Source organism: Sinocyclocheilus grahami, unplaced genomic scaffold (assembly GCF_001515645.1).
Source record: "Sinocyclocheilus grahami isolate Dianchi unplaced genomic scaffold, SAMN03320097.WGS_v1.1 scaffold110.1, whole genome shotgun sequence".
Taxonomy (NCBI): Eukaryota; Metazoa; Chordata; class Actinopteri; order Cypriniformes; family Cyprinidae; genus Sinocyclocheilus; species Sinocyclocheilus grahami.
The window spans coordinates 356,961-372,251 of record NW_015505289.1 but is presented as its reverse complement, the minus strand read 5'-3'; the positions used below and the strand labels follow the sequence as shown (position 1 = coordinate 372,251).

Here is a 15,291-nt window from a genome sequence, read left to right as displayed (position 1 = left end):
TAGACACATTTAAAAAAAAATACAAATATGAAAAACTTTCGAGGATTTACGATGCTGATGACCATTAAACGCGTCATCAGTCTTGTGAAAAGGGTCCATAGGGGTGTAACGATATTCAAACCAAACCGAAAAAACGTGATACACCACCCACAGAACATACCCAGCCATGATGGTTTTAAATAGCTTGAATCCCTCTGAAAAGGAGGGTACCATTAAGGGCAACATGTGCAGAACAAATCTGTCATATAGGCTACATAAAATTATAAAGAGAACATGACTCTAAAAGAATATGCCATGTTTCGGTGCGTTGTTATGGAAAGAATGCGTCCACAGAGTTATATTTTCATGACTAGCACAGTCAAGTTCACTTGTGTATATATATATATATATTTATATATATAATTTATCTCATTTAAGATGCATTTGGTCTAGTTACGCTGCAGTAAAGTGCTTCATTGTAGGCCTACTACAGCACGCAGCGCAAACAACAATGCAGAATATTAATAATAATGACTGAGACGGTCATATACTCCACAGAGTTATATTTTCATGACTAGCACAGTCAAGTTCACTTGTGTATATATATATATTTATATATATAATTTATCTCATTTAAGATGCATTTGGTCTAGTTACGCTGCAGTAAAGTGCTTCATTGTAGGCCTACTACAGCACGCAGCGCAAACAACAATGCAGAATATTAATAATAATGACTGAGACGGTCATATAAGTGTTGTGAAACAGTTTTTTCCCCCTTCCTGTTTTTTTAATTGTTTGCATATTTGTCACACTTAAAAGATTCAGATCATCAAACTCATTTTAATATTACACAAAGATAACCTGAGTAAATAGAAAACTGCAGTTTTGAGATTATGATTTCACTTATTAAGGGAAAAAAGCTGTCCAAACCTACCTGGCACTACGTGAAAAAGTAATTGCCCCCTAAATCTAATAACTGGTTGTGCCACCCTTTGCAGCAACAACTGCAATCAAGCGTTTGCGATAAATGGCAATGAGTCTTTCACAGGAATTTTGGCCCACTCTTCTTTGCAGAATTGTTTTCATTCAGCCACATTGGGAGGGTTTTTGAGCATGAATGGACTGTTTAAGGTCATGCCACAGCTTCTCAATCGGATTTAAGTCTGGACTTTGACTTGGCCACTCCAAAACCTTAATTTTGTTTTTCTTGAGCCATTCAAAGGTGGACTTGCTGGTGTGTTTTGGATCATTGTCCTGCTGCATAAACCAAGTGCGCTTGAGCTTGAGGTCACAAACTGACGGCCGGACATTCTCCTTAAGGATTTTCTGAGAGAGCAGAATTCATGGTTCCATCAATTATGGCAAGTCATCCAGGTCCTGAAGCTGCAAAGCAGCCTCAGACCATCACACTACCACCACCATGTTTGAGTCTTGGTTAATCAGGCCTGCGTGTGGCTAGTCAAATTTAACTCCGCTTTCTAAAATGATGTGGTTAATCACAGGGGCAAATATTTTTTCACGTAGGGCCAGGCAGGTTTGTTCAGCTTTTTTCCCTTAATAAATGAAATTATCATTTAAAAACTGCATTTTGTATTTACTTGCATTATCTTTGCGTAATATTAAAATTGGTTTGATGATCTGAATCTTTTAAGTGTGACAAATATGCAAAAAATTAAAAAAACAGGAAGGGGGCAAAAACCTTTTCACGGCCCTGTACATAACATTATAATGAGAACACTATTACAATTAAACGCTGTGTATTTTTAGAGTATAGTTGTCGTGTTTCGCTGCAGGATAGCAGGCATTGTGCGTAATTCTACACATTCCCGCAGGTTTCACAATTATAAAGCAGGAAATTCTCACAAACATTTATGCACTGCAGCATGTAGGTTGAATCCAGGTTAGACATTTAAAAATGTTCTGTGCAACGGAATTTCACAAACAGTGTGAATGACTGGGACTGAGTGGTACCGCGTCTTTTCTCACTCTCTCAAAATGCACAAATGGCCTCACATCCATAATATCCACGTTGAGTTTGCTCTGCAAGCGGGGCTATTTTAACCCATAAAGCACTCGCGCATTCTGAGAGATGGTCTTCAATGCGCTTCAAATGTGATGTTTATCATTTTATAAGATTTTTCATTTTGTGAATCATGTAATTTTACAGTTTAATATGACACCATACACATTGCCCTACCCTGCTCATATGGCATTAATTTTATTTGTGTAGGTCTTAAAAAAGGTAATAAAAAGCCTTAAATTTCTTTGATATTTGCTGATATTTGTGTTTTAAAAATGTTTTTGATTGATGTTTCAACTCCTATCCAGTTTTCTGTAAGAGAGAAAAAAATAAAAAAGGTATATTTTTTTATATTCTGGCTAGTTAAATGAATCTCTGGCTACTAAAATTTGAAGAGTGCCTGCCCAAAGGGCTACCAAGGATTTTGAAATTTTGCAAGCCCTGAAAATAATTCCAATCAAAGCCACAGCAGAACTGTTGTGTGTCTCAGAGCAACCCAGCAGTGTTTTGTAACTGAATGAATCCACATTTTTGAACGAATCCAGTGAGTCAATGATTCAATGACCCATTCATAACAACAGTGAGTCAACATGCCTTTTTCTGAATGAATCAGTCATTTGAAAGAATCGGTTGAATGACTCAATCATTAAAGCTTCATTAGCTGCCATCTACTGGTGGTTTGGTTTCATATTTAAAAGTATCATTGCATTTTCCCCAACATTTCTTATTTGTATGTTCAAAAAAGATTTAAAACAATCTTATAACATTATTTGTGCATTTGCAATTTTGTGGTGTAAATGCATTTATGGCACCTTTCAGCTTCATTAAACAGTCTGTGTAAATACATCTAATGCCACTTCAGATGCTGCTTCTGTGTTTCCTCTGCAGTAGAAAGATGGAGTTTGTTAACACTGATTTCATTTGAATGTTAACAACTCTACAGTGTCTTATTATTCTAACTGAATTATTTGATACAATGTAAGAATGTGATATGAAAGATGACAAATACATTTAATAAAGCTAGGAAAAATCGTCATCTGTTTTGTTATACACAGCAACTCATTTTCAGTTAATTATTTCTACCTCTTTACAGTCACAGAGCACTATATTTTGAGAGATATGTGAGGAAAAAATCCTGTAAAAGTGCAGTTTGAGGGAAATTGTCATGTTTATTAATTTATTTTATTATGAAAATAAAATTTTGCATTGAAAAAAATCGATTTTTGTATGTATATGCTGTCAATTACAGTTCTTAGAAGGAAAATTAGAATCAGCAAAAAATGGTATTGGCAGGTCACACTTACAAAAAACATCGTAAATCAGAATCGGTCAAGAAAATTGCAATTGGTGCATCTCTACTTTGGACAGCTAAATATCTCTTTTTGTGCCCTATATGTTTAGAAAACCATGAGAGTGAATAAACGATAAAGTGCTAGCTTGAATGGGCATTGTTTCTTACCTTGTGGATGAAGTTTTCTATTTTGGTTTGAAGGCCCCACCACTTGAACTTGACGGTGACTAGTTTGTACGCACACATACGAGGGGTGTCCGTCTTAGCCAAGAGCTCTTTCTGTTTGGGGAGAAACCACACATTGTCTTTATACAGAACTGAATTAATTGGGAGTAAAACATCTCTGATAAATTAATTAAATAGAGCCACTCACCTTCCAGTCTGGTCCTAAAGGTCCCCGGCCAGTTTTCTCTGAGTGAAAGATTGCTGGGTCCTCTTCCTGTTTATAGTCCTGAGAGAACGACAAATTTGGTCACTTTTATTTCCTTTATGGTTAATATTTCTCCACACTGCCTTGGTTTAGTCAGCATAGATGTAATTTCAGAGTATAAACTATGAATCAATGAAAAAAAATTTTTTCACACAATTTTTTAAAAATGTATTACCAACTATCAGGAACAAAAAAAGCAAAAACAGTCCATTTTGATTTCATGCTATCGCTGTTGTCAACTACTTTTAATGGAAAGTAGCTAAAGCCTGCTTAAACAGTTGCTTAAATGTCACTAGATGATGCCATGCATTAATTAACATTCATGAAATCACCATACCATAGTTGTATTATTTTTCATTTTAACCCTTTACATATGACAAAATCACCATACACTATTCAGCTTTGCCATCACAGCATTATTTAAAAAAAATATTCAAATAGAAAATTGTATTTATATAGTAATAATATTTCACAATATTATTGTTTTTACTGTATTTTTATTATTCAAATAAACACAGCCTTGGGTAGGAGAAGTGACTTCTTTCAAAAACATAAAATGTTAATGTAATTATTCCAAACTTTTGACCAGTAGTGTGCATGTAAAATTACCCCTTAAGAGTGGTTTGAAGGCCCCACCACTTGAACTTGACGGTGACTAGTTTGTATGCACACATACGAGGGGTGTCCGTCTTAGCCAAGAGCTCTTTCTGTTTGGGGAGAAACCACACATTGTCTTTATACAGAACTGAATTAATTGGGAGTAAAAAAATCTCTGATAAATTAATTAAATAGAGCCACTCACCTTCCAGTCTGGTCCTAAAGGTCCCCGGCCAGTTTTCTCTGAGTGAAAGATTGCTGGGTCCTCTTCCTGTTTATAGTCCTGAGAGAACGACAAATTGGGTCACTTTTATTTCCTTTATGGTTAATATTTCTCCACACTGCCTTGGTTTAGTCAGCATAGATGTAATTTCAGAGTATAAACTATGAATCAATGAAAAACATTTTTTTCACACATGTTTTAAAAATGTATTACCAACTATCAGGAACAAAAAAAGCAAAAACAGTCCATTTTGATTTCATGCTATCGCTGTTGTCAACTACTTTTAATGGAAAGTAGCTAAAGCCTGCTTAAACAGTTGCTTAAATGTCACTAGATGATGCCATGCATTAATTAACATATTCATGAAATCACCATACCATAGTTGTATTATTTTTCATTTTAACCCTTTACATATGACAAAATCACCATACACTATTCAGCTTTGCCATCACAGAAATAAATTTTTTAAAAATATTCAAATAGAAAATTGTATTTATATAGTAATAATATTTCACAATATTATTGTTTTTACTGTATTTTTATTATTCAAATAAACACAGCCTTGCGTAGGAGAAGTGACTTCTTTCAAAAACATAAAATGTTAATGCAATTATTCCAAACTTTTGACCAGTAGTGCGCATGTAAAATGACCCCTTAAGAGTTGATAGATTTGCAGTTAAGGTGGTTCCCCCCCCCCCTTTTTTTAATAAGTGCAAAATGATCACTCAAGAGTCGCTACATTTGTAGTTAGGTTAAAAATTAAATAAAAATCGATTTGGGAATTCCCACCATTTCCATCTTTTTCCCACCTCACACTAGTGCAGACACTCGCATGCTACCTTTTAATCTCTCAAACCTCGGCACTGACTACTGTGAACATATGGGAATAAGGATTAACCTGAACCAGGACTAATCCACTTAACTAATTAAAGATATGAAGCATAAAAGCACTGAGGTCTGAGAAGAGCAGTCACTTCAGCGCCCCTCCACAGTGAGCGGGTCAGCATGAGATGAAGAGGAGAAGATAACCAACACACTCCTGCTAGTCAGCACACAACGACGCTAGACTCCAGTCAAACGGACGCAGCTGTATTTATGCATTCGGCACCGTGCCAGAATGAGGTCACATAGAAACACATTTGGATTTATTCAAAGCAGCTGATGTTTGACGCGGTGTACGTGTCTGCTAGTACACGGCACCGGCAGCTAGTTTCTTTGATCTTGAAGCTTGAGATTTTAGCAGCGATGTCTACAGCTTCAAACAGACCAGATTGATCAGTAAATTTAGCCGCTTACAGCAGGATTAGGTCTCCCCGTAGAAGATAAACCTTCTTGATAAACTAGTGAACCTCGAGTAATGCAGGTTAGAAGGGCAATGGTCCACGCGCTCTAAAATCACGTCACCCTAATCCAGTCTTACATAACACGCCGGCTAAAAGCTGAATCACAAGTCACACACTAGCCAGCCTAAACAGCATGCGGGATAAGGATTAGCATGTCCCAAATCACTGCACACTGGAAACAGTGTGCTAAAAGTGATGTTTCTGGTGGATTTTTAATGTGCATGTTTTTAGGCTAATATTGCTTTAAATTTTTGTGCTACAGGAGGAGGAATTTGTGATATTGTGATTTGTTTGTAAGAACCTAATCAATACTGTAATTATTTGGATACGCTAAATCTTACAAGCAAACAAACAGTACACAACAAAGCTGTTTGTTTTATCAAGACAATTTTATGACATGATAATATGTCTAAATAGTGCCGTACTGTCTTGCTACAAAGTAAAATGTTGTATCAAATGTTTGGGGTCAGCAAGATTTTTATGTTTTTGAGTTTCTTTTGCTCACCAAGGCTGCATTTTTTTTGAAAATGAGTACAAATTTTACAATTGTGAAACATTACTACTATTTAAAATAACTGCTTTCTATCTGAATATATGTTAAAATGTAATTTATTCCTGTGATGAAAGCTGAATTATCAGCATCATTACTCCAGTCTTCAGTGTCACATGATCCTTCAGAAACCTTCTAATATGATGACTTTCTGCTCAAGAAACATTTCTGATTATTATCAATGTTGAAAACAGTTGTGCTGCTTCATACTTTTTCAAAACTGTGATACAGTTTATTTTTCAGCATTATTTGACAAAAAGCTCAAAAGAGCTCAGCATTTATTTGAAATAGAAATCTACTGTACCATAAATGTCTTTACTGTCACTTCAATTGACAATGCATACTTAATCTCTTTCAAAAACAACGAAAATCATACTGACCTCAAAATTTTTGTGCGGAGAATATTACATAAAACACCATATTAAACTAAGTGGATAAATCAGATTTTGCAAGTTTAAGATCTGCATCAGCCGATAAGCATTTATGCATGAGCGATTAACAGAAGCACAAAGGTTGAACATTAAAGAGCCTCAAATAATTCCAATGGACTCATTTAGTCATTTTGCAGATGATTTTTATCCAAAAGGGCCTTACAAATGAGGAACATCACATGCCACTAGCCTAAACCATAACCTCTAATGCAAAAAAAGCTTAAAACATATGCAGCTGAGGGTGGGGCTATGCAAATTAGTTGCAACTGGTTGGATATCATTAGCCCAGTTTTGAGTGCCAGCTGACCACAGGATGACCAGCAGGGATGGACTATGAGCTTTATATTCAAAGTGGGTATTGCTACTAAAAGGCACAAAGAATGTGTGCAAATAAGATCAGAGCATTTCTAGACTGATGTAAAGTGAACTCACTCCAGGTTCGACCTGAGACCGATCGGCTATATCGATATGCACGACCTCCACTGTTTTCCATGTGGTGGGATCCAGATCATGTACCTGGTATTGGGCACAAACAAACAAAAAAAAATCAGCCCGAGCATGAGATTACCGATGCATTCAAAACATCAAATAACAAAGAAACGTCTCACTCACATTCTCTAAAGAGCCCGTGTCAGGTTTGTGCCACGTTTCAATTTTAATCATGAAGTCATCTTTCATGTATTCGTTCTGAGGAGAAGATACAGTGATGCTTACATTGATATAATGCGGTTTTATCACAAACAGCAGCAAGAATTCACTTTAAACTGAGGTTTAACAGCGCATGCAATGCAAATATTCTGAAGTCCAGCAACTTTAGAGCGATTCAAACTGCATATTTTTAAACTGGCTTTAATGCAGGAGGGAACAAGTTTCTAGAAAACAGGAAATAAAAAGGCTGAACTCCAATTTCTTCGTAAACTGGCATTATGATTGGTGTGCTGAACTAAAATAAATACACATACAGTGGTCCCAGAACATATTCAGGCACTTGAAGGAATAGTTCAGCCAAAAATGAAAACTTGCTGAAAATGTACTCACCCTCAAGACATCCAAGATGTAGACGAGTTTGTTTCTTCATGGGAACAAATTTGGAGAAATGTAGCATTGCATCACGTGCTCACCAATGGATGCTCTGCAGTGAATGGGTGCCGTCAGAATGAGAGTCCAAACAGCTGATAAAAACATCATAATAATCCACAAGTAATCCACACCACTCCAGTCCATCAGTTAATGTCTTGTGAATTGAATAGCTGAAGAAACAAATCCATCAAGATGTTTTACCTTCAAACTACTACTTCTGGACAAAATAATACAAAAAAAAAAAAAACGAGTCCATAATCCATGATAAATCTTCCTCCAGTGAAAAAGTCCATCTCCTGTTGTTCGCTCACATCACAAAATCCAACCACATATTTGTTTAGAGCTGTTTTAGACTGTTTTCACTTGTAAATGGTGCTTGAGCTGTGCATATTTCTCTCCTGATTCTGACAACTTTTTTCACTGGAGGAAATGTTCTTATGGATTATAGACTCATATTTCAGCCAGAACCATTGGTTTGAAGTTAAAAAAGTCCTGATGGATTTGTTTCTTACAAACATGCAGATTTTAACTTCACAATAATACAACTGATGGACTGGAGTGGTGTGGATTACTTGTGGATTATTGTGATGTTTTTATCAGCTGTTTGGACTCTCATTCTGACGGCACCCATTCACTGCAGAGGATCCACTGGTGAGCAAGTGATGTAATGATACATTTCTCAAAATCTGTTCCGATGCACAAACAAGCTCATCTGCATCTTGGACGGCCTGAGGGTGAATACATTTTTAGCTTGAAGCCACACTTGAATGAATGTTATTGCATACGATGACATAATAATAATTTATCAAAAAGAAAGACAACACGTGCACTTTACAATCAATTTTTGGCAAAAACGAGTTTGAAACTAAACAAAGACATGCAGATACAGACATTCATTCACACACTTACAATTGCATCTAAATACTTTTTAAGGTCACTGTGTCAATTCATACCCTTAGAATCAATTAAATGTTTGACTCGATTAAAAACAACTTTTAGTAAATGACCATGCACTACAGTTTAGTGTACAGTCATAAAAACAGCTAGTTTTCGTACTTACAGTCACAACTGAGGAGAATGGAGCAACATGCAAAAATAAAAGAAGAAAAATCATCAGGTGAAATAATAAACCATTCATATTTCCACTGTCAAAACAGACCAATACAAATGAGGCCCGAAACATACTCCGAGTACATGAATGCAAACCGTTATAGCTACGAAATATGTCAGAGGTCAATTCATATCGCAATTCAAGTACGCACTGCGTTCTTAGTCTATCAGACTCTACGGGTCTCTTTCAGTCATTTATCTAACTTAATGTTGGTTAAAAAAAACATGTTTATGGCAAGCTACCAATAAAACAACACAGTTTAGCTCGGTATGCTTTGTTTGAGTATTCATGTCTGCGTTTGCGTACTTGCGGAGTATGTTTCCGGCCTAATTCTTTACCAAACAGCACATGTGAGAACTTTGTAAAACAATCAAAAAACACTGTATACGCATGACATCTGTGCCAATATGTAACTCATTACATATTGTTGTATGCAATAAAAATATGATAGTGACGGATTGTGTGGTATAACAGATGAAAAGGTTTCCACTCACTCGTGCGACAGTATGGATAAGCATTCCAGGCCTTTTCGTGGAAAACTAACGCCCCCTCTGGTGCAATCATCCTCACAAAGCCCGGCACTTTACTAGATGAACGCAAAACACAAGAACAATGAAGCAAAGCCGGAGTAATTATTTACAGCTTCGCATTAAGTTGAATGCCATCTGATAATGTGCTGCAAATAACTTGAGATGTGTCACATGTAACAATACTAAACCGCAGGTGGTGTTAGCATCATGAAGTAAGAAACATTTCAGCAATTACAGAAAATTACTAACTTGACAATACTTTTAAAGTTCAGTGAACTCATCTTGGCGTACAGAATAAAACTAAGCCGTTGACTCTTCCTTACCTCTTTAAGTGGTAGATTTTGTGTGTGTATTGCCCCTTCTCGCCCTCCTTCTCATATGGTTCGTTCTTTAGCACTTCAATGCCCTCTCCACCCCCCGTCTCATTTTTACTGGCCTCAGCCACAGAGAAAAGCTGCCCGACTTGATACTGCAATGGCAGAGAGAAGAGAAAAAGGTGAGGTTTGATAGACGGGAGGTATAGATGATCAAAGCATAACCACACTTAAAACTTCATATCAAATCAAAGGTGACTAACCACTCTATGAACCCTATGAATACCTTATGAAATCAAAAACTGAAGTTTAGTCCAGGACTATTATAGTTAACTAAAACCATATTTAAAAAAAAAAAAGAAAGAAAGAAAGAAAAGTTGGTCCTTGCAGTATTATTTTAGTATCACTGAAATACTACTTTTATATATAGTTGTCTTTAATTTCCTTACTCAGTTTTTATGTGTATATTTTCTGTTTTCATTTTACTTCTAGTATTTTTGTTGTGTTTTTGTCATTTTTAGTAGTTTCTTTTTTTATGTCTTTATAGTATAGTTTTTCTTGACTTTTTATTTCAGTTATATTGGTATTGGTAAGTCTAATTAAATGAATATGGAAAATACTGCCTTTAGAACTAGCTGAAATAAAAAGTTTATTTTATATAATTATTTTATTTCACATAATGAAAATATTTTAAACATTTAATTGTTTTAATTTTAGATTAAGGTTTAGTTAACTATAATAACCCAGGTAACTTGAAATAAAATAAACATCAACTTAAATAAAAATAAATCATAAAAAGCTTATTTTTATTTTAGCTAAATGTCAAGGGAACATCTTGTTTTTATTTACTTTAACTTGATGTATTAAAATAATTGAAAATGAAATTGAAACGCTATAGAAACTGTACAGACAAAAAAGTACCATAAAATTACAAAAACAAACATTCTAAAAATGTAACAATTTAAAAAGAAAAATATAAAAATAAAATTAATTTAAAATATTAATAAAAACCATAACAGTATCTCAATGATGCAAAATAACACTTTTTTAGTCTGTGTCTTTGTGATCATCTATATGCTAGTGCACACCTAAAAAGTCCTCTTGGAAAGGAGATTTTTAATCTTAAAAGAAGTTTTTTTTATCTTACCTGTTAAAATTAGGTAAACATCATAATTTTAAACTAGCAGTCTCGCATGCATGAATACACAAACCCTACAGACTTCATATAGCAAACACACTCAGATCAGCGTCTGTGGAATTAAACAGCTCTCGTATAATTAAAATATGTCACTTCCAGCAGTTCCAGATATGAAGACAAAGCTTTGCATAGTGTGACTGATTGATGCCTTAGAGGGACATTACAGCAAAACCAGTTTTATTAAAGCAAACAGGGAACTGATGTAGATATATATGCATGAATACTTACGCTATGCTTTGGACAAAAAAGCCATTTAAAAAAATAAAAATAAAAAAAATATCAAATAAAAATAAACCGGTACTCAAACTTAAGCTGAAATAAAAATGTTAAACTATATAGCAGGTGTATTATAGTTAACTCAAATTAAAGCTGAAACTAAAATTAAAACCATTTTTAAAAGTTTTTGTCTCTTGAAATAAAATGAACATTATCTGAAAAAAAAAGTTAAAATAAATCTGTGGGGGGGGAAAAAAAATAATAATAATAATAATATTATATATATAAAACTAATCCAAAATAAAAACTATAATAGTATCTTAATGAAACTAAAATAACACTGCTAGACATTTAAGAGTCAAACCCAAAAACAAACAACAAAACTAGAATTTTAACTCAAATGAAAATGCAAAAAACATCATCATCCATCATCTTGGACTTATTTTCTCACTTGAGCTTTAGGGATGTAACGATTCGATTCACGATTTTGCTTTCCTGATTCGATTTTCTCACGATTGCTTTTAACAAAATTAGAGTAATACATTATACAGTAAATGAAAAGGTGTTGTTTTATTAGGCTATTGCTGCACGTTTCTTTGTGAAATTGAAATGTAACAAAACTAAATTGAAACTTTAAAACAAACCCCAAATCAAACAAGTTACACAAATAAAATAAATCTCTTAATATGAACAAACTAAGGCTTTACAACCGTCTACGCACACCTTGCCGATATAATCGCCATTGGCTAGTACATTTTTTAGTGTACTCGCCAGACTGATAAACTATTTTACACACACACACACACACACACACGATTCCAATCAGCTTATCTTTGTAGAATGGCACAGCTTCTTAAATTTTAGTTTCTTAATCAGTCAATCAAGCATTATATTATATTATGATAATTAAGTACTATTTAATTATAGACAAACCCCAAATCAAACAAGTTACACAAATAAAAGAAATCTCTTCATATGAACAAACTAAGGCTTTACAACCTTCTACGCACACCTTGCCGATATAATCGCCATTGGCTAGTAAATTTTTTAGTGTACTCGCCAGACTGATAAACTATTTTACACACACACACACACACACACACGATTCCAATCAGCTTATCTTTGTAGAATGGCACAGCTTCTTAAATTTTAGTTTCTTAATCAGTCATTATATTAACTTTAAAACAAACCCCAAATCAAACAAGTTACACAAATAAAAGAAATCTCTTCATATGAACAAACTAAGGCTTTACAACCTTCTACGCACACCTTGCCGATATAATCGCCATTGGCTAGTAAATTTTTTAGTGTACTCGCCAGACTGATAAACACACACACACACACACACACACACACACACGATTCCAATCAGCTTATCTTTGTAGAATGGCACAGCTTCTTAAATCTTAGTTTCTTAATCAGTCAATCAAGCATTATATTATATTATGATAATTAAGTACTATTTAATTATAGAACTTTAGTGATTAGAACTAAAACTTTGTAACCATATATGAATGCATGGCATTTTAACTGAACTTAGGACTGGTGGTGATGCTTAAGTTATTGTTGGTCATTAATAGGGCTGGGTTTGACACAAATTTCACGATTCGATTCGATTCACAAGCTTGCGATTCGGTTTGATTACCAATGCGATTCGATTAGATTCAATATCGATTATTTTAGATATATATCAGTTACAGTACATGCCAAATTTTCTCAAGGAAAAAAAAATCTCTCAACTAATGTTGTAAAATATACATGAGAGTCAGTTGGTACTACATTACTATAATATTGAAGGTTAAAATGGACTGATTTGTTAAAATTACACTTAATGAAGTTTTTAAAATAATAAAGTTACAATTACATAATATTTCTACTTCAATTCGTTTTTTTTAAATATAAACATAATGGTGGCTGTCAAAAACTTTTATGAAAATTAAACATTGAAGAACAGTCAAATTTATAATGAATATGTTATATGGTGCATATATTTAGCAAAATGCCCCTCTCTACAGTTTATTTTTCTAGCTGGCTAATGATTTTTTGGTCACCGAATATGTTTATGTGAGGTAAATATGACGTTACGTGACATTGTTTACAAGCCGTTATATTGACATCTTTGCGCGGCTGAAACACTGACATAATATTTCTACTTCAATTCGTTTTTTTTAAATATAAACATAATGGTGGCTGTCAAAAACTTTTATGAAAATTAAACATTGAAGAACAGTCAAATTTATAATGAATATGTTATATGGTGCATATATTTAGCAAAATGCCCCTCTCTACAGTTTATTTTTCTAGCTGGCTAATGATTTTTTGGTCACCGAATATGTTTATGTGAGGTAAATATGACTTTACGTGACATTGTTTACAAGCCGTTATATTGACATCTTTGCGCGGCTGAAACACTGATTGAGCGATTACAAGAGACAGGATACGAATTGTAAACTTATACTCTTTCATTTAACTTACCTTCGGATGTTTAGCAGAGCCCGACCGATATATCGTTTTGCCGATATTATCGGTGTAAACTTATACTCTTTCATTTAACTTACCTTCGGATGTTTAGCAGAGCCCGACCGATATATCGTTTTGCTGATATTATCGGCCGATATAAGCCTGTAGCCGATAAATCGGTATCGGTGAATATGCCGCCGATATGAATTTTTTTTTTTACAGAACATATAATGCAGATAAAATGCTTGAAATGGTGTAATTACTTAGTTTGTCCAGCAGTGTGCTCCATTGTTTGCTACTGGTGACCTGGATGAAACGCTTTAAAGCTTAAGTCTATGGAAAACCATTGAAACTTTGAACGGCGAATCCGCACCAAATTCGGGGATCTCTTGAGCTCGAGGAACCCTCTCGAACACGAATCGAGTGTACGTCTTGAGGCCCTCTTTTGAATGAGACCACCCCGCGTGGATTCAGGAATTACAGGTGGTTAAATTCGCAGTCCGGCTCCAAACGATCAAGAGATCCCGGGGTGTTTCTCGTTGTTTATCATTAAAATGTATTAAAGTAAATAGTGTAAATTACATCGCTAATGTCATAGAATAGCACATTGTAACGCAGTTACAACGTGCCCCATTTGCGCAACTGGAATTTAAAACTGGTTATTGTCTTCTGCTAGTAATCAAAGCATTAAAAAAAACTATCTGAACTGATAAATAACAGATTGGAGATTAAAATAATAGCAGATTTGTCTAATTTTAAATTAATAATAAAAAACTGAGATATAAAATTTACTTAAGCCAGAATTTAAATGTTTCTATGGGAAAATAAATATTCAAACAACGTGTGTTACAACTAACACCCCGTTACTTTGTGCATCGCACTCATCGCAAGTTTATTGTTAAATGCCCTTACTACATATCTCTGTCACCATTATAAGTGTTTGATCACCACATTTGAGTGATCATTGCAAAAAATGTGTTTATGTATATATATATTCTGTTTATGTATATACTGTATTCTATATATAGTACCAGTCAAATGTTTGGACACACGAATGGGAAAGTGTCCAAACTTTTGACTGGTACTGTACTATAATATACACAAAGAATTTCGGCCGATATATTGGTATCAGCCTTTTTTTACTCCCTAATATCGTTATCGGCCCCAAAAACCCCATATCAGTCGGGCTCTAATGTTTAGTCATGATTATTTTGTGCTGAAGCTGGTATTAATGTGGAGGAGATGATTAGCTCATGCGCGCCTCGCGCTGCCGCGTCTGTTGAACTGAGGCGCTACAGCAATCTGTCACTTCACATTAAACAGCGCCAAAACGGCATTTATTGTTTGAATACTGCAATATAATGGACATAATTTGAAATCTGAGACTTTGTTTCATATTAAAAGTACCAAAGCACAATGCTTATTGCGATATATTGGATGGGAAGTGCCCTTCAACGTTCCGTCCATTAACTGAAAACAGGATAGAATAATCGATTCTTGGGATTTAAGAATCGATAT

The 15,291-nt window shown here is 34.6% G+C and overlaps 1 protein-coding gene across 1 annotated transcript in view; it reads right to left on the bottom strand.

Moving 5' to 3' along the window:
* LOC107588995 (phosphatidylinositol transfer protein beta isoform-like) overlaps positions 1-15,291 on the bottom strand; it is a 34,660-nt gene that overhangs the window by 12,550 nt on the left and 6,819 nt on the right. Inside the window, exons 3-9 of the mRNA XM_016277292.1 lie at positions 9,909-10,054; positions 9,550-9,641; positions 9,005-9,012; positions 7,477-7,551; positions 7,297-7,380; positions 4,523-4,600; positions 3,459-3,569 (exon numbers count right to left, since the gene is read on the bottom strand). Coding sequence (XP_016132778.1) covers positions 3,459-3,569; positions 4,523-4,600; positions 7,297-7,380; positions 7,477-7,551; positions 9,005-9,012; positions 9,550-9,641; positions 9,909-10,054 — 594 coding nt within the window. The remainder of the gene's footprint in view (positions 1-3,458; positions 3,570-4,522; positions 4,601-7,296; positions 7,381-7,476; positions 7,552-9,004; positions 9,013-9,549; positions 9,642-9,908; positions 10,055-15,291) is intronic.